Here is a 27,151-nt window from a genome sequence, read left to right on the forward strand (position 1 = left end):
AGCCTCAACGAAATCCCCACTCTGTCGAGTTCGTCAGCTCCATCTACCGAATCGAACTTCTATGTCTAAGTATCATTCGATAGCCCTTAGTGGGTAGATTTGCCATCGCAACTCGGTTTTTAGAGAAAAACAAACGTTTAAAAGAAAACTTCAAAAAACTTTAACAAAGAAAGCCAATGGGAAAAGTTGAGAATCCACCCCTGCAAAGCTGACCACCCCACCACTGTCTCGACAGCTAAAACGCATTTTGGCCAGCTTTGCTGGGACCGAAGACGGATAGTACGTGTTTATGACTCGAGAACTTAGTATTGGTTCTTGAATGAAATTATGATTTTTTTTTTATCAACAAATGGCTTCAGAAAAAGTAAGTTCTTAGGAAAGAAAGACTGAAGACCTAACAAATTCTGCGAGTAGGGAAGTGCTCAAAACTGTTTCTCAAGGATCTGCCGTTCCCAGGGTTTGACCAGTTTAAAGTTACAATGTTTCCACGGGCGGTTGCCATTGGTACTGATATGCCGCCGAAGACAAAATTTCCACAGAAAACAAATTAAGCCGCAACTTGCGCACCGCAAGTTGCGGGTTAATTTGTTTTCTGTGGAAAAAATAAATGTCCGAGAAAGGTGGAATTGCACGTTTAGTGTTGGTGTTACATTAATTTTCATGTACAAGTATAGAACTTTAAGGTTTATGGACCGCAAGCTGGCAGCTGCATATCCCCCATGCGCTTAAGTTGGGTGATGTGTACTAACTGCAGCAGACCTACGAGTACATGGCTACAAACAAACTTTTTTATATTAGTGATTGCTTCACGGTCGTTGGGCGCGTCATCCAAGGTGGAATACTCCATTGATGAAAACGAGAAATTTTGCGAAACTCGAAAAAATTTCGTCAGTTTTTCATGGAAGGCGGAGCCGCAGGCGACGCCGAGCTGTGGCGCGAGCGGAGCTCGCGAAGCAGCAAGCAAGACAACCTGCTTTATATTTTCCACTAAACAAGCGATGAACGAAATATTACAACGTTTTAAAATGGCTATTTAGTTGTACTATACGTGTACGTACACTTAGCAACCGATATTACAAGATGTTGTTTGTCACTAGAAGATCATCAGTTGTACTCATATGAAAAGTAATAAAAATATTACTTTATGGCAAGTACTTCACAATGGCGTGAAGGATGAGATTTCAATAATAAATAATTAAAAATGAGTACTACGGGAACGTCGCCCAATACCAGCACCACCCCTGTCGGGACGACTACAACGCAGACCATGACAAGCGTCTCCGCTCCCGTTGATGACGGCGATGCCACCGGTCTGCCGAAGTTGGCCAGGTTTGACCCAGAGGTCCTGCGACTGGAGACATGGCGAATCCAGTTCGACAGCCACATGTAGTCGTACGCCATGGCCGACGATAAGAAGAAGCCACTCCTGCTGGGATCACTGAACCCCAAAGCGATGAAGATGCTGGCTTCAATGTGTCGCCCGAAGGAGCCCGGTGCGTATACGTTTGCAGAATTGTACGATAAGTTGAAGATTGCGTATAGCAAGCGTACAAACATACGAGTAGAAAGGGCGACCTTTTTCAGCATAAAACAGAAGTCGGGGCAGTCGCTGCTTGAGTTTTCTAATGAGCTTAGAAACCAGTGCGTAAAATGCGATTTTCCCGATACTTTTGTCGATGATCAGCTATGCGCTGCTTTTATGTCAGGCGTTTCTAGCGAGATAACAAGACGATATTTGTACTCATTGCCAGTTTCTTCAGTTGAAAAGTTTGATAAGCTGTTCGAGGAAGCTGTAAAGTATGAGACGAGCAGAGAAGATGCCAAGCAGATGGGGCCAAGGTCAAGTTCTCCAGATGTCGCGTTCATAAGACGCGGAGGATACAGAGGGCGTGGTCGCGGTAGGTTTCGCGGATCAGGGCGAAATGCCAGAAGCTCGTATAGCAATCGCGCAGGCAGAGCAGCGTGCTATGGGTGTGGCTCGTCAGATCACATGAAGCCCGATTGTCCTCATAAGAACGCTGTCTGTAATAATTGCGGTAAGAAAGGTCACCTTGCGAAAGTGTGTAAAGCGCCTAAGAGAGGTCGTGGCAATCGAGGTTTCAGAAGAACGAATTATGTCGAAGAAGAGCCATGCGATGTTTTACGAGCTGGGCCAACTACAGCGTCCTCGATTTTCGTACCGTTGACTGTGAACAATCAGAAAGTATCAATGGAATTAGATACAGGCTCCTCAGTTACGATAATGAGTAAAATGCTGTGGCATAAGATCGGTTCACCAAAAATGCAGAAAGCCAGTTCATGGTTACGCAGTTATACAGGTGACGTTATTCCCATAATGGGAACAGTTGAAGTACAGGTTAAGTACAGAGGCATAAATAAAACTGTGCAAGCATTAGTGTCGAAGCGCAGTTGCAGTATTATTGGCAGAGACTGGATAAGCCAGTTAGATTTAAGTACGTTAAGTCTGAAGCAGCTGCAGCAGGGCACAGTAAGCAAAATTAAATCCTTCACGTTGCAAAGTATTTTAGAGAAGCACAAGGCAGTGTTCAGAGATGAACTTGGTTGTTGCAAAAACTTCAAAGCACATTTGTATTTGAAAGAGAATGCCCGTCCCGTGTTTTGTAAGGCTAGGCCGGTTCCGTTTGCATTAAAGCAGGAAGTCGAAGAAGATATCGACAGGCTAGTCAGAATAGGCGTTTTAACGCCAGTTGATTATGCAGACTGGGCAGCACCAATAGTATCGGTAAAGAAACCGAAAAAGAAAGTGCGAACATGTGCAGATTTAAGTACTGGGCTTAATGATTCTCTTGACGTGCACCAGTACCCGTTGCCGCATCCTGATGAATTGTTTGCAAAGTTAAATGGAGGCGTAATATTTTGCAAAATTGACCTTAAAGAAGCGTACAATCAGATACCACTGGACGAAGAGAGTTCAAAGCTGCTGGTTATCAATACACATAAAGGGTTATTCAGGTACAACAGGCTACCGTTCGGAGTTGCCAGTGCTCCTAGTATTTTTCAGCAGTTAATGGAAAAGATATTTCAGGGATGCGAAGATGTCGCGAATAATTTAGACGACATTATCATTAAAGGTCGCACAGTGGAAGAATTACTGCGGAATCTAGAGATGGTACTCGCACGACTTGAGCAATACGGGTTAACGGTTAAGAAAGAAAAGTGTGATTTTATGGTTGACTCAGTAGAGTACCTTGGTTTTATTGTTGACAAATCGGGTAGATATATTTCTACAGAAAAGACTAAGGCAATTGTTGAAATGCCGCCGCCACAGGATGTGAGTCAGCTGCGTTCGTTTCTTGGCATGGTGAATCATTACTCGAAATTTCTGCCTAATTTGTCGAGTAGATGTAATTGTTTTTACGAATTGTTAAAGCAGTCTACTGTATGGAAGTGGTCAAGTCAGTGCCAGGAAGTATTTCAGTCGTTAAAGAGCGACTTAACAAAGACAACGCAGTTAGTACATTTCGATCCGAAGCTTCCGTTAATATTAGCCGCAGATGCCTCAAAATATGGTATCGGTGCAGTGTTAAGTCACAGGTTACAAGATGGCAGTGAAAAGCCTATTGCTCATGTATCGAAAACGCTATCAGCGGCTGAGAAAAATTACGGACAGATCGAGAAAGGAGCCTTAGCGCTAGTGTTTGGTGTGAAAAAGTTTCATCAGTACATTTATGGTCGCGAATTTATTTTGTTAACCGACCATAAACCGCTTGTAACAATCTTCGGCAGCAAGAAAGGCATTCCTGTAGTTACAGCTAATCGGTTACAAAGGTGGTCAATAATATTGATGGGTTACACGTTCAAGAAAGAGTACCGCCAAACCAGCCAGTTTGGGCAAGCAGACGGTCTAAGTCGACTACCGTTACAATCCACGGATCTATTCGACAAGGAATAAGCCGGAATAGACGAAACCATAAATAGGATAGAGAGCGAGGTGATGTCTGCATTGCCAGTGTCCGCAGATGTCGTTCGTCGTGAAAGTGAAACCGACACGGAGGTCAGTACGGTAATGCGTTATCACATGCATGGTTGGCCTAAGAAGGTGTCTGAAAATTTGTTTCCCTACTCGCGTAAGAAAGAGGCGTACTCAGTGAGTAACGGTTGTTTACTATGGAATCAGCGCGTAGTGATACCGATGTCACTACGGAGACGTATTACCGATTACTTACATGCTACGCATATGGGCATTGTCAAAATGAAGAGTGAAGCCAGAAGTCATGTGTGGTGGCCTAATATAGACGATGATTTAGAAACCGTAGCGGCAAAGTGCGAAATCTGCTCGTTATTAGCAAAAGATCCAGCCAAAGTTCCGTTGCAGCAGTGGCGGTGCCACAGGGCCCGTGGTATCGGTTACATACTGATTTTGCTGGACCGTATAAAAACCGTATGCTACTGGTAATAGTAGATGCGTTCTCCAAGTGGTTGGAAGTATTCGAAGTGAAGAAAGCAGATACAGAGAATGTGATTTCCATTCTAGAAAGTTTATTCGCCCGTTTCGGTTTATGCAGTGAAATTGTAAGCGATAATGGCACGCAGTTTACATCAGAGCAATTTCAAACGTTCTGTGTATCAGTCGGTATTAAACATATGACCACCGCACCCGGTCACCCACAGTCTAATGGCCAAGCCGAACGTTATGTTGACGTCGTAAAGAAAGGCATCGAAAAAGGGATGCATGCAGGGAAAGATCTTAGAACTGCGTTACGAGAGTTTTTAACACGGTTTAGAAGCGTACCACAGAGTACTACCGGTAAAGCACCGTGCGAACTGCTAATGAGTCGGAAGATGAAGACAGTACTGGACTTGGTACATCCCGAAGTTGCAGTAGTTAAAGGCGACGCGCGTCAGCGTCAGAAAAAGAATTTCGACAAGAAAACGAAAATGCGACATTTTTTGGTTGGTGACAGTGTGCAGGTTAAAGATTTACGAGCACACAGAAAAAGCAACTGGACAGCAGGAAAGTTACTAAGCCAATTGGTTCCACAATGTGGTTAGTGTCAGTTGATGATGCGGAAGTAAGGCGTCACTGTAACCAGATTTTAAAACGTTACTGGTTGACACCAGAAGAACATGCAGAAGCGCTGTCTGCAGCGACGGCACAAGCAGATACAGCCGTATCAGTAAGTGGTAACGATATCACAATTAACGGGTCAGCTAGTGCGCGACGCTTTGAAGCTGCGCTACCCGAGGTGCGACGCTTTGAAGCTGCACTAGATGCACTTCCGGCGCGACGCTTAGAAGCTGTGCCAGAGATAAAAGCAGAACAAAGTGCATTACTGCCTATGGCAGTACAGCCGGAAGTACTACCACCAATCCAATTACCTCCACTGCAAACATCACTTGCCCCACCAGCGAAGAACAAAGTGGCCGGGAAAGTTCCGAAAGCCAAGAGTAATTCCAAGGAAACTGGAAATCCAGATAGTACAAGTACGCGAAGTGGGCGCCAAGTGAAAGAACCTGACAGATATGGATATGACAAGAAGAAATAGCAGAGTATTATTGGTCAAGTATTAAGTATTGTATATATTGTACATAATAATTTATAATTATATATAGATTAAAAGATATTGATTAGCAACCGAAAATGAGCTGCAGAAGCAAGCACGGTTATTCAGTTGTTTAAGTCTTTCGAAGCATCTTTTTATATTTTCATATTAATGTTCGAAACAACGTAATGCCTAAAGCACCGAGACTAGTATTGCGACATAATGCCAAAACAGGCAACACGATGGTTTACGAGTCTTCCAGGCAGCCAGCTAGACGATGTTTTCATTGCAAAAAGCCTGGACACGTGCGGAAATATTGCTACAAGTTAAAGAAATCGAATCGTGATACAGCAGAAACGGAGTCAACTGCGGCCGACGGCGATGTGCGCACTGGAGAATCGACGGGAAGCGATTCAAAGGAGCCGACGAATTCGGACAATATGGAGGTGGATGAAACGCAAACGACAGCCAGAGAAACCCTACGTGAATCAGTCAAGGACGCGGCTACTCAGCTCGGAAATATGAAAGTCGTAAAGCCATTGCCGCCACCAACCAAACCGATGAAGGATAAATTGCCATTATCGGTTAACGCTAATTCTGCTCCTGTGAATGTGTAATCATTTTATTGCGCATTATTAATCGTATCAATCTTGATTTTTTTGATTATTATTTTTTTTATATAAATCACGCTTTTCAAGCTAGTGTGAGGGTGTACTATACGTGTACGTACACTTAGCAACCGATATTACAAGATGTTGTTTGTCACTAGAAGATCATCAGTTGTACTCATATGAAAAGTAATAAAAATATTACTTTATGGCAAGTACTTCACATTAGTTAATTTAGGTTTTTGTAAAAAGTAATTTACCATTGATTGCGTAGGGAATACAACTACCACCAGAAAATCAATTGGAAATCGGATAATTTTTGATAATTTGATTGTCAAGCCGGAGTGTTTGGTTCATTTTCAATCAGTACGTCTAGACTGCAGGTCTGCAACTGCAAGGCTACTGGTACAACGGAATTCGCGATTCGCGCGGCTGATCGCTCGATTCGCGATAGTAAAAATGAGCAGGTAGCATTATTTGTATTTGAAATTTGACTTACAAAGCTACTATTTTGCAGCTGGGCAAATAACATTTCTAATAGTATTAAATTATCATTTACTGGAATGGTGCAAAGAATTCGTTCTGAAGAGCTAAACCGAAAACCGGCCCACTTCCGGAAAGAAAATTTGAAAAATTTCGTATGCTCATGTCAACGGTTGTCCTGGCAGTCCAGTAACATTAAAAATCTATGATTTCTTCAGAAAAATACTTAGAGCTACAGAAGTAGTTGAGAACATTTATGTTTTTTGCATTGAATTAATCTTCTTTTATTATTCCGCGCAATTTGCGCGGGGACAGCTAGTAGATAATATTGCGATACTGTACGACGACCAGGTCAGTGGATTGGCGGCCGCAGCACGCACGTCAGCGGTATCGTTGGAAACGGAGCTGTAGTTAACCGTTTTGTTCATGGTATTAACCCAGGAAAACCGGGTACTGGAAGGGATGGGACTAGAGTCTTGAAAATTGGCAGTCTGGGACAGAAAAATTTAATTAAGAGAAAAATAATTTTTTCAAAATTTCAGCGACCATAGGTCAAGCAGGAGATGACAATGTCGGCCTAACACGCATGGTAACCATGTTGCCCCGACATGTTATCTAATGCCGTTTATAAAAACTGACAGAAAAATCGCACAGAATATGTCAATAGCTCAAACGATAGATCTCAACGAGTACTTTGTGATAGATGCATTGTGATGGTCATCGAGATGACCAGTGGTCAAGGAAAATTTTAGAGCGAAAAAGCACTGATTTGAACCATTACATAAGTGCTACATGTGTATTTCGCAATAGTTGGTCACTTCTGTTTATATTTTGGACAACTGGTCATCGGCTTTAATGTAAATGACGTGTACGGTACATAGTCCGAGTGACGTATACAGTGGAAGTAATGCTATATCTGGTCGTGCAACTTAATGGGATACCGGAAATAAAAAGGAGGAGGAATGTGTGCGATGATCGTCATCGTTATTTGACCGGTGGCCAACTTCTTCAAAGTGTACTAGAAGTGAGTGAAGCTACCGAGATGAAACTATTAAACTATTAAGTGACCAATTACTGAGGTATAAGAAAGCATCGAGCAGCAAGGTCAGTAAAGTTTTGCTAAAAAAATCTGTCACTTACGTTTATTCAAAACTACAAATTTAGGTATTCAGAAAGGAAGACAAGACTACTAAGCCATTTCTCCTATCCGCAATACTCTCCGCTTTTTGCCGACTGATTTCTAAAGGCTACGACGCACGAGCACTCTTGCACCGGAAGCTCCAAATTATGTGTTTTATCACTGTGAAGCAAGGGCAAAAGCTCAACTGGCAGTGTATTAACGCGAGATTAATAACATTCACAAAATTTCTCTCTCATTATTGTAGCTTAATTCAGTTGACATTAGCAAAGAATACACGAAATCTGCCACAACAGAGTAGTAGCCGGTGCAGTACATTCTGTCTGTACATGACAATAGTAACGTTTCACACACAAGCGAAGCACTGTACAGCTGTTACAGCTGTTCGCGCAACTGGTCGAGCCCGACGTTGAGTCATTTTTGCAGTCCATTGTAGGTAGTACGGGTCACATCTATTTTATAATTACCGAAAGCAGTCATTACGCAATTGTTTTGGACTTTATTTACGCTGATGTTAATGGCGTTCAGTCAAAAATACATTTTTTCAAATTTCCGGTCAGTGCTGACCAGTGGTCACTTTGCTGACCACTATACGCACGTCAGTTGATACAGCTTTTTAAGGGCTTTATTTTGATTTTCTGTTGTACCGTGTATGATTTTTCTGCCAATTGTTATGAATTTATAAAGAATATCGATTATTTAATACCTTGCCCAACCGTGTCATGACCGACATGGTATTTTCAATTGACCAGCACTGACCAGTGAACCATTTTTTTCTTTACGTTTCCTCATTCTTTTATAAAGCTAAGCATTTACTTCCCCTGTGATTTTTGTGGGAATTATCTGATGTTTGGCTGGCGGTATAGACAAGCAGGACCTCCGGGAGTCCCGTTTGGTCAGTTTTGACCATCTTTGGTCACCCTCTGGGCCCTCCGGACACGGTGAAGCTATCGGTTATATATTTTAAATTGTCGCCTAACATTTCTTCTTTGAAATAAAACAATTAAAACCAATTTACGACCATAACAGCGGATTATAGAAAGTAAGTCCTCCACCATGTCGGCCTAACACGCATGGTGTGGAACGGGTTAATGTATCACACGTGTTATATAAACCAAATTTTCCCAAAGAAAATGAATGAAACATGCTTACCTATATATGATGTAAAATAAGATTCATGGCCAAAAGTTATTTTAAAGTGTTTACCGGAGCTTTATAGCAGCTATGGAAACGTTCCGTAGAAAAGATCTAGCATTGTAAGAGATACTTGTTAAACAAACTGGAAGAAAAACTAGTTAACTAAGCAGCCTGGCAATTTTCCCATAGATGTGACATCCTTGTAAGTCAACATCCACACTTACAGGCTGCCGCATTGGGAGGTTATACAAAAGATTTCATACAGTAAGGATGTTGCATATCCAATATCCAAACTGCATCCATATCCAATATCCTATGTATGACATACAGTATAAATATCTTTCTAAATGATTAGGTAGTAATATATACGGAGTAGTACTACAAGGCTGCGAGCCGGCATATGAGTATGTCCATCGCGTTCAGAAGTATTTCAGGAGTCCTATAGATGAACTGTAATTGGCTAACTGCCGTTCCGACCATAATGTCGACGTAATTATCGAATTGGTGTTGTTGGGTACGCTAAAGCATTTTTCCTGCTAACTCATCCGAAATCTGACGTTGCCTGCAGAGTGGAGTTGTACCGAGTGGAGTTTATTACACCGTTGTCCAGCATTTATACGTAAACACATCCGTTTGCATCCTCCGGCTTCCAGTTAATGCACCTGATACTGTTTTCGCAACGCACGCAATGTGTAAAATGCTAAAACCTTGCTGTTCGAGCGTTGTAATTTGTCATAAACCAGTACCGCTACGTCGTCCCCTGCAACCAGACTTTATTCTCCGGTCACCCAAGCTTTCCGGCCTTCTGATTTCCGGTTGCCGCACCAGTTTACAACAAGGACGTTGTGGTACTTGTGGATATGTGGTAGGAATCTCCGGGAATTCAATCGAAAAAGTGATTAAAAGAGAAATTACGTAACACAAATGAAGAAGCCAGCAATCAAACGTGGCGCTCTATCAATCATGCGGACAGCGGAAAACAGATGAGGCAGTATAAAACTTAACTTTTTTTGATATACTGACACTGTACGCATGATATGGATCACGGGTGACACCTTAAGCTTAAAAAAATTTGCTCAGATTGATAGTCTCCCGTAAAATAAGAAAGCCGAAGTAAATGTACAGGAATTCGATACCATGTACAGGGCCATTTCCCTTATTAATTTAAGAACGATGTACGAGCCCGACGAGAAATTGTGCCTTATTAAATTTAAATGTAGCAAAATTTACGAACTCAGAAGTCCCGCAAAATTCCATATTACGGCGCGCCGCAAAACACTGCTTAAACACGTAATAGATCAAACACATAATGTGGTTTGGTTGCCGCTCGTACATGCCAGATGTTTTAGTAAGAATAACCGTAATAACTTGTAGTAACCGTAATTACTTGGCAAATGGTGGCCGACAAAAGTCGATGCAGACAAGCAGTAAGAAGTGGTGTATCTGTGGAACGCAATTTTTTATTACGAATTTACGATGGACGTATTATGGTGGTCATCATTCAAAGCGCTAGTTCAGCTCTGCGGCGGTTGCCTGAGAACAATGACAATGTGGAAATGTGCTCGAAATCTGCAGTAATTCGATTAAAATCATGAAAAGACAAATTAGTGAAAAAGAGTACGGTTTGTACTATGTAGTTCGCTCTTCCTCCTTGGTTACCGTATCATTTCAGTATTTAGTGTTTGTAATATTGCTGCGCTCCAAAGTCAATAATTCTTTGGTCTTCCCATACTTGTGACCGTTAATTTTTGAGCGGAAAATCGTTTGTTTTGTTAAAAAAAATAATTTTTGTTTTGAAAATCCTAACAATATTCCCGGGACTACTAAGGAGTTTCTAAAGACTAAGCACAACCAAAACAGAGAAGCACGCTAATATCCTTTTCGAAACACTAAGACTTCAATAAATGTGTGCATATATATTCAAAAAATGCAGGTATTGTTTACTAAACTTGCATTTTTGATAATGAATCTAGCCAGCTGTTTATTTCCAAAATAATTTTTTTCGAAAAATTTGATTTATGTATATGTGTCAGTTTACCGAGTTTGAGTTCATTACATCTTTGCCCATACATTACGTAATCACATCCGTTTGCATCCTCTTGGAAGCCGTCAATTGACGGCCCCGCTGAACATGCCGGCACGCCACGTTACTGTTCTTTGACGTCCTTTTGCAACGCGAGGCAGGCATATTGTCCAGGGAATTGGGAAGGACAAGAGTACAAGAAGACAAGAGTAGAAAAAGTACAATCGTTTTTTTTAAATTCCACCCGAGGTCTACCATGCGATGTTTTAGTGACTGCCGCGTTTTGTAGAAAATTATCCTGAAGTCCGTGGGAGCTGGTTGGGAACCCTTCGAGGTATGTTTTGACACCAAATAGCCTCGAGAGAACTGGACACCGGCTACCCTAGCCACAGTTCTGGTCAAAACTGTTAAGACGTACGAAATATACTGTTTCCTGGCTTGGTGACACGCTGTTTCCGGCGTTGCGTCTGCTTTCCTGTTATGCTTCGTTTTAATATGAAACCGTACAAGTTGTGCGCATACCCTGAATTGTGAACCCGTTTGTGCGCGCAGCATCCGTTTGAATTCTGCTGTCAACTTCTGGTTATTTTAATTCGTGAGCTGGGCAACCAGACGTTCTGCGCAAACGCAGTTTTCAAGGTCACCATGAACAGGTAAGGGGCTGTAGAATGACTTTGAGAGATATTAAAAGTGTTTTCGATCGCGAAAGCGACGAACCTGACTACTTGTCTGATTTCCCGATTTGTTAAGAATTTATGATTGAGTAGTTAAATATTTAAGTATTTATTTATTAGGTATTTAAGCATTTCTTAATTATTTAGGATTTATTAGGTAGTTAAATATGAAATGAATTTTCCGTATTAAGTACATACTTAATAAGTACAGATATAGATACGATTATTCAGGACTAGCTGTCCCCGCGCAAATTGCGCGGAATAATAAAAGAAGATTAATTCAATGCAAAAAACATAAATGTTCTCAACTACTTCTGTAGATCTAAGTATTTTTCTGAAGAAATCATAGATTTTTAATGTTACTGGACTGCCAGGACAACCGTTGACATGAGCATACGAAATTTTTCAAATTTTCTTTCCGGAAGTGGGCCGGTTTTCGGTTTAGCTCTTCAGAACGAATTCTTTGCACCATTCCAGTAAATGATAATTTAATACTATTAGAAATGTTATTTGCCCAGCTGCAAAATAGTAGCTTTGTAAGTCAAATTTCAAATACAAATAATGCTACCTGCTCATTTTTACTATCGCGAATCGAGCGATCAGCCGCGCGAATCGCGAATTCCGTTGTACCAGTAGCCTTGCAGTTGCAGACCTGCAGTCTAGACGTACTGATTGAAAATGAACCAAACACTCCGGCTTGACAATCAAATTATCAAAAATTATCCGATTTCCAATTGATTTTCTGGTGGTAGTTGTATTCCCTACGCAATCAATGGTAAATTACTTTTTACAAAAACCTAAATTAACTAAATAGCAATTTTAAAACGTTGTAATATTTCGTTCATCGCTTGTTTAGTGGAAAATATAAAGCAGGTTGCCTTGCTTGCTGCTTCGCGAGCTCCGCTCGCGCCACAGCTCGGCGTCGCCTGCGGCTCCGCCTTCCATGAAAAACTGACGAAATTTTTTCGAGTTTCGCAAAATTTCTCGTTTTCATCAATGGAGTATTCCACCTTGGATGACGCGCCCAACGACCGTGAAGCAATCACTAATATAAAAAAAGTTTGTTTGTAGCCATGTACTCGTAGGTCTGCTGCAGTTAGTACACATCACCCAACTTAAGCGCATGGGGGATATGCAGCTGCCAGCTTGCGGTCCATAAACCTTAAAGTTCTATACTTGTACATGAAAATTAATGTAACACCAACACTAAACGTGCAATTCCACCTTTCTCGGACATTTATTTTTTCCACAGAAAACAAATTAACCCGCAACTTGCGGTGCGCAAGTTGCGGGTTAATTTGTTTTCTGTGGAAATTTTGTCTTCGGCGGCATATCAGTACCAATGGCAACCGCCCGTGGAAACATTGTAACTTTAAACTGGTCAAACCCTGGGAACGGCAGATCCTTGAGAAACAGTTTTGAGCACTTCCCTACTCGCAGAATTTGTTAGGTCTTCAGTCTTTCTTTCCTAAGAACTTACTTTTTCTGAAGCCATTTGTTGATAAAAAAAATTTATAATTTCATTCAAGAACCAGTACTAAGTTCTCGAGTCATAAACACGTACTATCCGTCTTCAGTCCCAGCAAAGCTGGCCAAAATGCGCTTTAGCTGTCGAGACAGTGGTGGGGTGGTCAGCTTTGCAGGGGTGGATTCTCAACTTTTCCCATTGGCTTTCTTTGTTAAAGTTTTTTGAAGTTTTCTTTTAAACGTTTTTTTTCTCTAAAAACCGAGTTGCGATGGCAAATCTACCCACTAAGGGCTATCGAATGATACTTAGACATAGAAGTTCGATTCGGTAGATGGAGCTGACGAACAGGACAGAGTGGGGATTTCGTTGAGGCTTACGCGATTATTATATGGTGATGATGATGATTTTAAGCCCTCCACGCCATTCTTAAAATGCACATAACAAACTGCTAACAGCACTTAGTAGTAGCCCTCCATAGGAGTCTACTGTCTACCGTACAAACTTTATAATTAAGCCAAACCAAAGCAAAGGAAAATAGATTTTATAAAGATAAGACCGAGTTTTATCTCAGTTGAAGCTCGGTATTTCCTTTACAAAAACTGTTGAAGACTTCCAATTCTGCTGTACATGTGCTGTCAAAACGGAAAGTGTCGCTTATTAATGTTCATGGTATAATCCTATTCTGACTTCTGTATCTATTCTAACTTCCGCAAGAAGATACCTGTAATTACAGTGGATTAACAACGATGCAATTACTAATAGGTCACTGCACTTTTTTCAAGCGCTTAGCGAAATCCCTGGATGATCGTCCGGTACCCACTACCAAAGGTTGGGTTCAGCCGTCATGATGTGGCGGTGGACAGGGACACGAACCGACGCAGGCCACGTTCACGCCTACGAGTGTAAACGCGCTTCAGTGCAGCTGTCATGGTCTAACCCATAGAAAAACAATAAAGGGCGATGGTACTTAGTCTTCTCATACCGTAACACCCAATCCAGCATTCGTTCGTATACGTCCGTCCATCCGCTCCACATAGTGGATCATAATTGCTGTGACCCCGGCACTCAGTCCCACATGTTCACCACTGGTGACATTAATCACTAACGGTACAGAAAAGGATTGCTATACGCTATGTTGTGCCTCTTGTTTTCATCAACATGATCTTACCGGCAAAGAACAACATCGACAGCATAAAAACCGTCACTGAATTTGCCATTGTTACTACGAGGGGCAGCTCTGATACTGACTTGCAAAATAGCAACAACAGAAAAACGTTACTGTGGCACGCGAGATTATTTATATAACACCTAGCCACACAGGAGAGCTGTTCGGGGTTTTCCCAGTTTGGTCTCCTTAACTTAAGCCCACTATTAAATTGCCATTATACTGCTTATTTATGTTGCCAGTGTGGGCTATCCACAAAAGCATAAGAGTGTGGATGTTTCTTCGGACTTGTTTATGTTGACTACGCAATGTGCATTACGGGCCAATACAGCATAAACCCACAGCAGCAAAAAATCGCGAAAATTCAGCAAAACGGCTCTTAATAGCGCTATTGAATTATGAGGTGTTGTGCGGGGTGGAAGCTAGGTATAAAAATAAATCTGTTACGCTTGGTCGTAAACACGTTTATCTTACATTACTTTGGTTATCAGTTATCACTGACATGTAAATACTGCATTCAGCTCAAGAATTTGTGCAGGTTGTCCTAATAGCAGCGTGCCTAATCGCAGATGCCGTCATCGGTAAGCAACATTGCTGCATAAGAACAAATTACTCAAGTATACTGTGTATGTGACAAAGTATCAGGCATGTGACAAAACGACCATGCGCAATTCGTAAGACCTCATAATTCACCTCATAATTATAAGGCGGAAGTTCCCATAATTGCCCGGTAAAATGTCTTGTATGTACCTGTACCTCTTCTCTACCTGCTGCACCAAAGTATGCCACCACCATGAGTTGTGAAATCCATAAAAGCGGCTGTTTACACACAATTTAAAACTTCCGCTCGCCATAATGGTTACCAGCTGCACTAGGCAAATATTTTGCTTTCATTGTGCGACATACGCTGTTGTCTGTTGTCGAATATCGCATTGTCGCCTTCATCGAAGATAAATCCGCAAATGTTTGCTGACGATCGTAAAAGGCAGAACAGTGGAAAATATTGATCAGCTGCCGGATAAGGCATTCAGATTGCTTCCGCAGTGCTGTAAACATTTCGTGTCTACAGACTGTTTTGGAGGCTGCTGTGCAACAGGAAAACCACAACAGTCTGGAAAGCGGGGAATTCCAGGTGTGCTGCCATTGCAGTCTTAACCGTATAAAAACAAATGTTCACCGATATAAAATGTGCTATAGTGAAACTGGTTCAGTAGATCAGTGCGATTGGTAACTGATTTTAAATTATTATTCCGGTCAAGAGTTCTTGTTTGAAAATGGGCAAGACGATTAAAATCATCTTGGTGGCGTTTCTTGTATTATGCGGTGAGCTGTTACAAATAATAATTAATGAGTTTAACATTACCAGCATTACCAGAAGTATCTCGCTGTTTGTTGAATTAATTTACGCGCTAATTTATTTATAACCTTTTAAACAGTGATCAGCCAGATCGCGGCGCAGACGTTCTGCGCGTGTCCGAAAATCCTGCATCCGGTATGCGGATCTGACGGACGTACGTACTCCAACGAATGCCTGGCAGAATGTGCCGGTAAGCAACCCGAACTGCGTAATGTAAGCCATCAGTGCCTTCGGCCTATAGGATTCTAATCAGATGCTGGTTTGTACAGGAGCCGCTGTTTTATGTAATGGGAACTGTCCTTGCATGAGCGGATGAACGGACCCCACTTACTGTACAATTTGCCTCCTTCCTCCTTTGAAGCATTTATGTATCAAACGGCCATACTTTCTTGCTGGCGCTTATTTTCGCATGTACAGTTGTTTCTTTCCTTTCTGTTCTCATTCAGATTGTGTACATACAGTAATTTGCTGCCGATTTCTAAATTGATTTGTGTACAGACAAACAAGAATCAGTGTGCAGCAATGATTCAAGTGCAAGTACAGAGTGTAATTATACATGCTGATGCAAATACGAAGTGCGTGATATACAGTATTGCCTACCTGATTGTGAGTTCATCAGTTATTTTAGTACATAATATCGAAAGACATTGAAATTTTTCAGAAAAAAACGTTGCATTATGTGTCATTTTTCGGTTTTCGAACTCGGAGTTGTTTGATGATGTGCGCGCAATAACCAACTCCTATAATACAAAAAAACCAGGATGTAAGAATTTTGTCATCGGAGAGTATGTGTGAGCACTACATAAATTAATGGATGTAAGAAATCCAATATCCGCCGCATGGTTTATCTACCTTATTGAATTGATGCGGACCATTTGTGCCACGGTGTTTCCATGATGTTATTCAAATTTCAAATGCGTTTCAAAATTTAAACTTAATTTAAATTGGAAAGAAATGCCAGAATTCAGGTTCCATGTCAAAACGATCTCTATGCTTATGTGCCTTTTTCTGCAGAACTGGAAAGAGATTGGTTCATAATGAGACTATTGATTCGCCTTCTTGCAATTAAACTTTCGCAATTTATTTCGCCCATAACTTGCCAACCGGATGCAGCGCGCACAAACGGTTTCCACATCAACGTATAAAAAAATTTGGCTGCCGAATGCAACAAAACGATGCAAAAAAGTGTTAGGGACTGTGTGAAAGTGGAAGTTTTCGTGTATGTTCCCAAATTTGACACCCTGTGCCCGGCCACTTCCCTTGAGCCATACACACCATCACCATATACGGTGATTTCTTATGTATAGTGGTGCCCTTGTTTTCGGAGGGACTTGTGTATAGCATAACAGGATACATACAGTACGGCAATGATTTCGATAAATCATCGACGATAAACAGGATATTAATACTGATCTTTCGACACCGTTAACTCTGAAGCAGGACGCCAGCTTGGTGACACCAAGTTTTTAAACAGTTTTCTGTAGCAGCTATCTTTTGGCCGCTGCATTCGGCATTCCTTCCTCCACCGATTAATCCAAGGGATCGTCAACAGGTTCGATGCACCGAAGCAGTAACGACCCAACATCCGGTCAACGGAGGCGGCGATTAGTCTGGCCGTTGCCGGCGATACAGCATCCGGTCGCTTCCTGGTCAGGACGGATACGTAAGGTCGCCGGCATAACCCCGATGTTATGTTGTGGGCGTGGCATTCGTAGTACACCATGTAGGAATGGTAGTCTGTCGATAGTACAAACGCCGATGCCATTCCTGCAAGTATGCAAACCGAAACACACATAAAAAAATTGATTTTGGAAGAATCACTTTTTACAAACATCTAAAAAACTACACTAATAATAAAATGATAAATAAATGAATTAATTTTAATTCCACAATTAGGCGTACGTATTCCAGCACAAATCATAATTATAGTTTCAGCATTAACGCAGAATTTAAAAAAAAACTAAATTATTAAGCAAATGTTCATATAAAATTTCTTAGTACGTCTTGGTTTGGATCAATCAAACTGAAACCTAGGAAGCCAAAATTTACCCAGAAAAATATCGCTTTCATTGGTGGCATAATCCACGAAAAATGTATCTTTAACTTGACCACTTATGGCTATTTGCAGTAAACTGGCGGTTGGAAAACAGGATGTACTGTCGTTATCTTGATGACTGATTTCGACGATGCTGCTAAGCCGTTCCACCATTAAACCATTCTCGTCGCCGGCCGCGTCCGGGATCTTTTCCGTGAGGCGGCGGAACTCCGCGATATAATTAGCGACCGGCAGATCGCTGGATGTCCAGTAGCTGTTCCAGTACAGATACCCGTACCACTTTCCTAAAATCTAACTAGCACAAAAATGCAAACTTCTGGGTAGCTTTTCCGCACAGCACTTCTTTAAACCTTTATCAAAATTTAAATTTTATATGTACTATTGTACGTAAATAACAGTTATAAAATCCCTTCTCTTATTTTTATAAGATTACATGATGTTAAAACAGTTAATTAATGAATTTATTTTATTTTGGCGGCTTCGACTCAACTTTGACCAGCGTAAGCAACCTACCAGTTTGGGATCAATTTTCATTGGTTGAATGTAATTCGGCAGTGCCGGTTGTGCGTCGGTTGGACAGTGTATGCTGTGGTAGCGACGGAATGGAATATGGTCGGTGGTCAGCGTTGTCTGGTTCTCCGTGTTATCCTGTTTGCGCCACATAATCTTCCCCTCCGAACGATCTGTAAAGCAAACAACGGAAACAGGGTTACCACACTAATTTATAATAAAGACAAGAAATTATAAAGAAAGCAGTCATAGAGAGTGTCGCTTTTTTGGCCAACCTGAGTATTACCAAGAGCGGTGCATAGTACGAGGAAAACGATATTGATGAACACACGAAATTCCATAATTCCCGGTAATGTTCGCCGATATGTATTGAAACATAAAAAATAACAGTGATGGCATGCAAACTAATTTATTCTGCTAAAAACCGTAATATTGGAATCAGATGTCGAATCATGTCAGTGTTGCTAAGCTGTGTTCATTGCTCTGGATTTGGCGTTATTTAATTCAGCTGTTGTTTTTGCTGGAAGAATACATAACCTTGGTTGCATCTGTGTTACGAAACACCGTTTATCATCGTAGTTCGATTTGTCGTATTCAGCGCGCTTAACGGAAGTTACTGTAACAAGCGTGCTTTTGTATTTATCAGCCGACTGTGCTTGTGCAGTACTGGGACTTGTGCAGCTGGTGGTGCTGTTATGTTAAGAAATACGGAATTAAATACCTTTTCTTCCCCGGTTCCGCCGCGCTAGGCGCATTGTGGGCGTAACTACTGTATTTGGTTATCCACAGCCATGGCTGTTTTGGCCGATTTAATTACTTGTTAATAGAATAACTGTTAAACCGCTCCGCTTGAGAAAAAAATATAATGTTGTAATATTTAATTTACTATTGAACAGAAAAGCCAAACTACAGCAGTCAATGATGCTTAAATTGTTTGATGTTTTCCCCAGGCAGACTTTAGGTTACTGTTTATTTCTTGACGTTAAATTAAAATTCGGCTGATATAATTTTAGCAAAAACAATACTAAATAAAACAGTGCTTTCCGCGCATTACTATAGCACTGAAACTTAAGGAAACTAAAGTCCAAGAAGTAAGTACTTCAAAAAAGTACCGCCTGGATTCTGCTGAAAGCAGTGTCTGATTGTGGCATCTCAGTGTGAATTGTGAACCCGTGAAGCTGTCTCTCTCGGTGTAACCCGTTACGCAAGCCGTAAATTACGTGGCGTTGAATATGTAGTAACGCTCCTAATGATGCGGTATCCACAAAACTAAGGCAGTTATATAGGTAACTCATGACCTTGTGGAGTAACGCGGCAGACTGAATGTCGCATTGTTGCGTAACCCTTCGTAAAATGTAAGATGAGCTTACATAACGCGGAGCGGTAAATTTATGACGAGTATCTATATTTGTACAAGATGCTTGTTCCTGCGTGAATAAAGCGATCCTTTATTCCAGTTTGATTAGCGAAAAGCAAAATTAAAAACCGACACACAATATGTGTTAAAATTATGCATTTAAAGATTAAAAAATTTTATTTGCAGTAACGGCTGACTAAAAACGGTAACAGTAACTGCCTAGTACTGCCTAGTTCCACGCAATTGTAGAATATTTGTTTTCTTTTTTTGGCCAGTGCAGGAATCTTCTTTTTGCAAACTCATACAGCACACGCGTTCATTAGGCAGTACATTGATTCTAAAGTAGAAGTACGAATACAGACGAGTCGTAATGACGATCGTTTAAAAGGGAAAAAACCGTTTTAGCCGGAGAAATACTGCGCAACCAGGGCATTACTGGCGGTGTCGTCGGCCGCGTAATAAAACATTCCGTACAGCAAATTTGCATAGCATAAATCGGCCGGCCGCACCACGGGACAATCCTGAAGCTGGGGCAGCCACACCGCGGTGGTCATCAGGGACATGTCGAAGCAGTACCGACCCAACTCTTTATTGACCGCGCTGGCGATGTTAGTGATGGTTTTTGATAGCAGCTGATCCGGGCGGGTACGCGTGATGACGTTCATATCCACCAGCTCGCAGATGCCGGTGGCGGTGTTGTAGCGGTAGCAGTAGTAGATGATGGCCATCGTGTCGTAGTCCGTGTACAGTACCAGCGCCGGTGCGGATTCTACAGAATTTGAACGGAAAATTAGAACCATTGTAGGCCCATTTTTACGAGTAAATCAAGAAATATCTACGATTATTATAATACTGTATAAGGCGTAAGATAACTGAATTAGGAACATCGGACAAGCTATTTTAAAAGTTCCAAAACGTATAATCCTATTTACAATTATTATGAACGATTATTTTAAAAGCAATTTCCAATTTATAATTTTCATAAATTCACAATTAATTTCCATGCGTTATGACTATCAATACTTTAGTAACAGGCATTTTTCACTTTATTTCATTAATTAATTAAAAAAACATTAGGCAGCAAGGGCGTAATAAACATGAGCTGAAATATTGTAAGTGTAAATACAACTGCACATACAGAATTCGTTTTGGAATTCCATACAAAAAGTTTTTAGGGTCAGCAAAATTTTTGCCCAAATAATAGCATGACTTTCGTCCCTGACGGTTAAAGCGCATCGACATTTTTTAAATTTGCTTGTTAATTTCTTACGTATGGTCGTTTTAGACGCATCGACATTCGGGCCGAAACCGTCAAACAGAGTGGACTTGAACACGCCGTCCGCATTCAGAAATCCGACAGCCGCCGAGTTCAGGCACTTGCGGGTGGTGCGGTCCACTCGCGTATACAGCTCTTCCAGGACGTACGCGTCGGTGTTCGTGGACGGTTCGATGGTCAGGTCTGTCAGATTGCTGACGTAGATCAGCGGATTGTAGTGCAGCGTAAAGGGCACCGCGGCCGTGGGCGTGCCACGCCATTCCGCATAAATGTACCATTTTCCTAAACTCTGCAAAATAATAATTGTTGAGGGAATTTTAGGGTAATAATATAAAACTTATTCTATAAATAAACAATATTAAAATTTTCCGGAAATTTGTAAAATATTTGCAACGTATGCGTGCAGACAGTGGGGAGTATGGCAGAATTGTATGACTGGAGGTTTTTCTTGGCGTACCATCACTTAAGTAAGTTAATATTCTTATTATTTGTTATCTGGATATAGATATTAAGGAATAATTCAGTTACATTACTTACATATGTTGTTGCTAAATACGTATATCATTACAGAAACGTAAAAGTAAATAATTCCATGAATAAATAATTAATACTTAAGTAAAAGTATTTGATTCGTAATTTTTTGTAGCCACCGTTAATGCACCAAAAACCGTTAATGCACCACCACCGTTAATGCATCGTACCCGGAACGAATCGAAATTATTCACGGGTTCGATGTAGTTGGGGAACTGCGGCGTTTTGCCGGTACAGCTGTAGTAGGAGCTGTCATAGGAGCGGTCGTTGGAGCGATCTCCGTAGGAGTTGTCGTAGCCATAGTCCTGGTACCGATCGTAGCTGCCTGATCTGGAATAGGAATCATACTTGCGGGAATAGTCCAAGGAACGGTTGTACAATCGGTAGTTGTTATCGTAATCACGATTATAATCACCCGGGGGATAATACCGGAAGTCACCCTTTCCGACGCCTGAAAAAATTTATCGGAATCAATTACACCTTGCCAAAATAAATAACCATATCTAGTTAATAGCTAAATTAGTACAAACAGCCTTCAGAATACTATTTATGGTTATTAATTTGTTATATAACGAGTCTGTTTGCTTTAATTTATTTACGGTATGTGCTGTTTTCAAAAAGCTGTTTAGGTTTTAATCTGCAGCAGTTAAATTTAAAATACTCTTAAAATTATGGCTTCGAGATCAGCCTTACATATTAACACGATAATGGTGGATAAAACCGTATTATGCATATTAAGTATGATTAATTCAATCAATTGAGATGCCAAGCAGTGGTTAGTCCGCATAAAATTGATTACTCTCTACCTGGATTGTGCGTGTGAACTGCTCTCCAGCATGTTCATCTGGATCACTGTTTTCTGCTCCAGCATAACGCGTTATGCAATCACTATTACGCGGTCAATCACTGCTGCGGTAACGCTGCACAGGATGCGGTAACCGCAAAAACCCGGCGTTTATGTAACACACACCACAGCGGTGTCAAGGTTGTGCAACGAAGATGACTTTGATGTTAAGTAACGTGGTAACAGTAAGGAATGCCGCGGTTGTTGCGTAATGAAGGTGAAAGATGTAACGCTTGCATAACACAGAGTGATGCGCTTATTGCGCTGTATCAGCACGGGATTTAGTGGAGGTATCCCGTTGTATAATACAGAGCATACACTAGCACAGAAAAGGAAAACTTTTATAGGACTTCATTTTATTATTATTAGGTTGTTAATTTTACAGCAACTCTCCCCTTCTGACGCCTGCAGGCAGTTATCGAAATTAAATGCAAAATGAGAAAATTACTACCTTGCTTATAAAAATGGTGTTGTTGTTAAAATTACTACCTTGCTTATAAAACTGGTGTTGCATTTGTAATATACTTCTATTTATGAATGATAGCCACCTGCGTGACACTCGTAAAAGTATTTCATGACAGGCTACAATTTCCGGCCTGTTAACAACTGCAAAAAATTAAGTATGTGTAAAAAGCTTTTAATTTATAAATGTTTAGAGTTTGTTAACTATCAATCTGTGACACAGGATCGACATAAAAACAACAAAAAATTCGACATCGACATAAATTATTAATTATCTATAAAATTATCTACTGTGTATGTAAGGCGTCCATAAATCAGTGTCAATAATCTCAGTAAATCCGTGATTCCGCTCCGCATAATCGCAATTTTGATCACGAAGCTGAAAAACAAATCTGTTGGGAAATGCATTAATTTAATTAACTGAATACGATACGAGTACGGAAACAACCTGTTATAGCTATCAAAGGTTGGACACATTCAGGTTTACCGGAAAACATAGGTAACATATAAATTTTGCGGGACATAAATACATAAATGTTCAGCATTTATGGATCTGATGCATTATCCTCTCCCGCTAAATACAGCATGCCATAGAGTAAATTATTATAACAATTATCCGAAGGCCGTAAAAAGGGGCACGCTGGTAACTGCGGCAGCCATGTTCCCCGGGTCATCATGGCCACTTCGAAGCAGTATTTGCCCAGTAATCCATTGACCACGCCGGCGATGTACAGCGTCTCGTATGACGTCAGGCTGTCCGGACGCGAGCGGGTGAGGACGGTGACAATGGGGGAACTGCAGAATCCCGATGCGGTGTTGTACGCGTAGCACAGATATAACACGATATAGGTGTCGTAATCGGTGGACAAAATCAGCACTGGAGAACTTGCTACAACAAGCCGAACCATAAACGAACTACTAATGTACAGATACTATTCTATATGCAGTTTTTCCCATTCTACATCAGTTATTGTTTACTATTTAGATAATAACTTATGATGAAAAAAATGAAGCTTGAAGAAAAAATTTTCGAAATTGTTTTATTTGATTAAAAAAGCTAAAAAATTTTCTAAATCATCAGATAGCATTTTTCATTTCGAAAAAATGCTTAAAAAAATCTAAATCATTTAAATATTAAACATTTCCTTAGATTTTCTGCCAGTTTTACGCGCCAACCTTATTAGTTGCTAATCTGATTTTTAAATCTGCACCTAGATAAATGGTTAAAATGTTATTTTTTCCGTATGCAATAAAAGACTTCGTTTCTAAGAAATTTTTATTTTTTTCAAGTAAAAACTTGCCGAAAAATTTTGTGGTCCTTACCGATTAAAGGTTCAGCCGGCGTAGACTGGTAATTTAGTCGGTTTGGCGCATTAGTTTGATAGTTGTCGAAAACCGTCGCTTTGTAGGCACCATCTTCCGTCAGATAGCCAATAGCCGCGCTGTCCCGGCAAGTTCGATCACTCCGCTGCACACTACTGAACAGCTCTTCCACGACGTACGCTTTCTTGTTGGTGGACGGTTCCAAGGTTAAGGCAGTCAGATTCTTCAAGTACATCATGGTGTTGTAATTCAACTGGAAATGCGCTCCATCCGCCGCTGCATTGCCGCGCCACTCGAGATAGGTGTACCATTTGCCTAAAGTCTGCATAAGCAATATCTTTCCAGTTGCCATTTAAAAAACGATTTGTTTGATGAATATGTACCGCCTAAATTTGAATAGCAAAGAAAATCTAGAGATAGCGTACCCGAAACAGATCCAGTTTTTTCATTGGCGGGATATAATTGGGAAACTGCGGCCCGGTTTCCCGGCAGGGATCATCGTACTCGTTGGGATGTGAACTACCTGGGTATTCATGTCCATCGCGATCGTGATCAGGTGAGGAGTATCCAGAATGCGGGGAGGCTTCATCATAAGGATTCGCCGAGTTAAAGTATCGACTGCGATACCGCGATGCAGCATACCGGGAACTGCCCGCGCTGAACCCTGTAATACAACGGTATTCACAGTAAAACTAATGCTATCTTGTTACATATTACCTACGATTAGTAACCATTGCCGTAAGAACCAAAAATACCACAAAAAAAGTGAAAAGCAAAAACTGTGCAGAGAAGCATTAAGAAATAAGGGTATTACCGATGACTACAAAAATGATGATCAGGAGGATAACTTTGATCATTTTAAAAAGCCATTTATAACTTAACCAACTGCAACTGGGAGGGTAAAAAAATGTATTTTAATAGAATTTTTTTTGTGTTAGTGACACTGATAATACTGAAGACTCTGCGGACTAAGTTCGTCCTCAAGCCCGGTATAGCATTCTCTCTATGGAATTCACAACCACATTGCATAAAGACTGTGGTAACGGTTATTAGGTAATCTCGTTACAGGTGCAGATGTTCTTTTATCGCTGCCGTAATTACTTTTTGCCATCACTCCGTTCTAAAACATTTGGGCTCGTAGTTGAGCAACGCTGTAAACTGGATGGATGTTGTACAATAGTAGTGAAATCAAAGGTCATTATATGGTTTGCAAACGATTTTTATGCTTAGAATTAGATACATCATACAGCGAAAGCAATGCAATTAGTTGGTTTTTCGTGCGTTTTCTAGTGGTGTTTTGCGATTCTCAAATATAGTAAGGTTGTTTCATAAAAATGAACATATTCATATATTCATCGATTGCCTTTGCGGTTCTCTTGCTGTTGCCCGGTTAGTAATGTCCGCGTAGTGTCCATGCAGTTCAGTAAATTTGTACTATACTTAGTGCCTACCTACTTACCGACTGTATTTAGTCAAAATAATCTGAATATTAATAAATTTTTTTAAAACAGCTTTTCATTAACAGCATCACAATGTTTTGTATTACGACAGTATTTCGGAACTTCATATGTGGAGCCGAAACAGTTCACAAATCCCACGCTAAATTCGTGGTCTATTTTATAGGCTCCAATGACGGCAGCAAGTCGTGGAAGAAGAAAAAATATTACTTTAAGAGCCAAAAGAGATATTTCTGCGATTCCCGCTCCCGCCATCACCCTTCCTACCACCGGGTGCCGGCACCATGCGCAGCCAATGCCAATCCACAGCTGTCCAGTCATATTAAACCCATGCCCATCGATCCATACCGGGTGAGTCAGCCAATTAACCCGAGCTCCCCAGTTTCTGGTGTTATCTAGCTAGTAATTATGGTACAATTTTTGTTAAAAAACGCCCTTGTTTCGTGTAAAAGGCATATTGCGTAAAGAGGCGAGTCTCCTTTTGAAACCCATGTTGGTGATTTATGCCAATTGGTGTGTATTGTGTACTTGTTGACTATACCGTTTATCGATTTTATTGTTAGATTTTTGGAGCGAATACTGGCCGATTTCAAGTTTTTTGTTCAAGATGTGTTTTTAGGAGTGATTATTTTGTGTTTTGAGCAGATGCTTGGCAAATGGTATCAGCCCTTGGTATTTTACAACAACGCCAGCGTTAATTCTCTGGGATACAATTTCGCCGTCTACTACAACAACATTGGGAATGAGACGCTACTCGCCGGCACCGATACACCGGCACTGCTGATCGAATATTACGAAAGCGCCATCGATGCCGATACGCAGAAGTGTGGCACCAATGTGGCCTTGAATCAACTGGCAGCAAACGGCAGAATGCGGCAGCTGTGGTTCTACAGTTTCATCACGGATCCGACGCAGTACGGGACAGGTAAAGACAGTAACGACCAATCAGATCTGTGTTTACAAAAAGTAAACAAATAATTATGCCCGAAAAGTGAAATTGCACGAATATTTTGGCAATGGCATTTTCCTGCTTTGTCCTAATTTTAATTGTGGGCATTTTTCCAGCATTGTGGCCGGATGTAGTGGCGTCGACGGACTATGATTCCTATGCGATTATTTACGAGTGTGACCGCGTCAGCAACACCAGTCGTAGTGCCTGTGAGGAGCCCTACATCGCTGTGCTGACCCGTGACCGACCCGATTTGGTGTCGTCCGCGGTGATAACGCGCGTGTCCAAGGAGATCGATCGCATCCTGGGCAAGTACTGCTTCGACGCCTCACACCTGCTGACACGCCCCTGGTACCCGGCACTGGGCGAATGTCCGCTGTATCGGCCCAGCATCGACTGCTACACGAAGCAGTACGATGCGTGGAAACTCCTGGCGGGTACCGGACCGGGCAACGGACAAATCACGCCGGATAGCGGACCACAGACAGTGCAGTTTTTTGGTTAACAACCAGTTTATTTTACACTTTTACAGTAATGTTGATGCGGTTGTATGTAGTTCGAACAGTATTTCAAAATGTTGTCTGTGTCAGTTCTGTTACATCTTATAATTCGAAGGTGGCGGCTATTATACAGTTACTCCTATTTTATTCGATACTCAGTAAAACATGCTGTGTGCTTCTGAATTTTGTCCAAACGCATGGCAGACAATATATCATGGCGAATTGTCGACTAAAAATCATGAAAACGCAAAAACATTGCAAGGTTAAATCAAATGCCATGTGTAACTCTTTCATTTGGCCATTTGTTTTCTTAGTTAGCAGATACTTGC

At 41.1% G+C, this 27,151-nt stretch overlaps 5 protein-coding genes and 1 long non-coding RNA gene across 7 annotated transcripts; 2 read left to right on the forward strand and 4 right to left on the reverse strand.

Moving 5' to 3' along the window:
- Positions 1-13,455: 13,455 nt before the first annotated feature.
- Positions 13,456-14,597, reverse strand: LOC129591136 (uncharacterized). Its single transcript, XR_008690817.1, has 3 exons — positions 14,204-14,597; positions 14,018-14,136; positions 13,456-13,929 (listed from the first exon to the last, which is right to left on the reverse strand). It is a non-coding gene; the product is annotated as an uncharacterized LOC129591136 (long non-coding RNA).
- Position 14,598: 1 nt separating this feature from the next.
- On the forward strand, positions 14,599-16,140 carry LOC129591077 (ovoinhibitor-like). The gene is made up of 5 exons (XM_055486597.1): positions 14,599-14,626; positions 14,722-14,781; positions 15,270-15,332; positions 15,637-15,747; positions 15,827-16,140. The coding sequence occupies exons 1-5, from the start codon at positions 14,599-14,601 to the stop codon at positions 15,871-15,873; spliced, it is 309 nt and encodes a 102-aa protein (XP_055342572.1). The 3' UTR covers positions 15,874-16,140.
- Positions 16,141-16,666: 526 nt separating this feature from the next.
- LOC129591134 (uncharacterized) lies at positions 16,667-18,566 on the reverse strand. Of its 2 annotated transcripts, none has more exons than XM_055486669.1 (4): positions 18,410-18,566; positions 18,127-18,296; positions 17,607-17,904; positions 16,667-17,324 (listed from the first exon to the last, which is right to left on the reverse strand). In XM_055486669.1, the coding sequence occupies exons 1-4, from the start codon at positions 18,462-18,464 to the stop codon at positions 16,960-16,962; spliced, it is 888 nt and encodes a 295-aa protein (XP_055342644.1). In that variant the 5' UTR covers positions 18,465-18,566; the 3' UTR covers positions 16,667-16,959. The 2 variants fall into 2 exon arrangements, with proteins under 2 accessions (XP_055342644.1, XP_055342645.1); XM_055486670.1 differs by having other exon boundaries at positions 18,399-18,566.
- Positions 18,567-19,606: 1,040 nt separating this feature from the next.
- LOC129591126 (uncharacterized) lies at positions 19,607-22,097 on the reverse strand. The gene is made up of 4 exons (XM_055486660.1): positions 21,981-22,097; positions 21,458-21,738; positions 20,751-21,045; positions 19,607-20,249 (listed from the first exon to the last, which is right to left on the reverse strand). Exons 1-4 carry the CDS (start codon positions 22,072-22,074, stop codon positions 19,882-19,884), a joined length of 1,038 nt encoding a protein of 345 aa, XP_055342635.1. The 5' UTR covers positions 22,075-22,097; the 3' UTR covers positions 19,607-19,881.
- Positions 22,098-22,994: 897 nt separating this feature from the next.
- Positions 22,995-24,902, reverse strand: LOC129591137 (uncharacterized). Its single transcript, XM_055486673.1, has 4 exons — positions 24,731-24,902; positions 24,342-24,580; positions 23,917-24,238; positions 22,995-23,482 (listed from the first exon to the last, which is right to left on the reverse strand). Exons 1-4 carry the CDS (start codon positions 24,771-24,773, stop codon positions 23,139-23,141), a joined length of 948 nt encoding a protein of 315 aa, XP_055342648.1. The 5' UTR covers positions 24,774-24,902; the 3' UTR covers positions 22,995-23,138.
- A 234-nt stretch (positions 24,903-25,136) lies between these two features.
- Positions 25,137-26,997, forward strand: LOC129591131 (uncharacterized). Its single transcript, XM_055486665.1, has 4 exons — positions 25,137-25,305; positions 25,540-25,724; positions 26,019-26,298; positions 26,439-26,997. Exons 1-4 carry the CDS (start codon positions 25,251-25,253, stop codon positions 26,825-26,827), a joined length of 909 nt encoding a protein of 302 aa, XP_055342640.1. The 5' UTR covers positions 25,137-25,250; the 3' UTR covers positions 26,828-26,997.
- Positions 26,998-27,151: the final 154 nt, after the last annotated feature.

The sequence above is a fragment of the Paramacrobiotus metropolitanus genome, unplaced genomic scaffold (genome assembly GCF_019649055.1).
Source record: "Paramacrobiotus metropolitanus isolate TYO unplaced genomic scaffold, Prichtersi_v1.0 Parri_scaffold0000044, whole genome shotgun sequence".
NCBI lineage: Eukaryota > Metazoa > Tardigrada > Eutardigrada > Parachela > Macrobiotidae > Paramacrobiotus > Paramacrobiotus metropolitanus.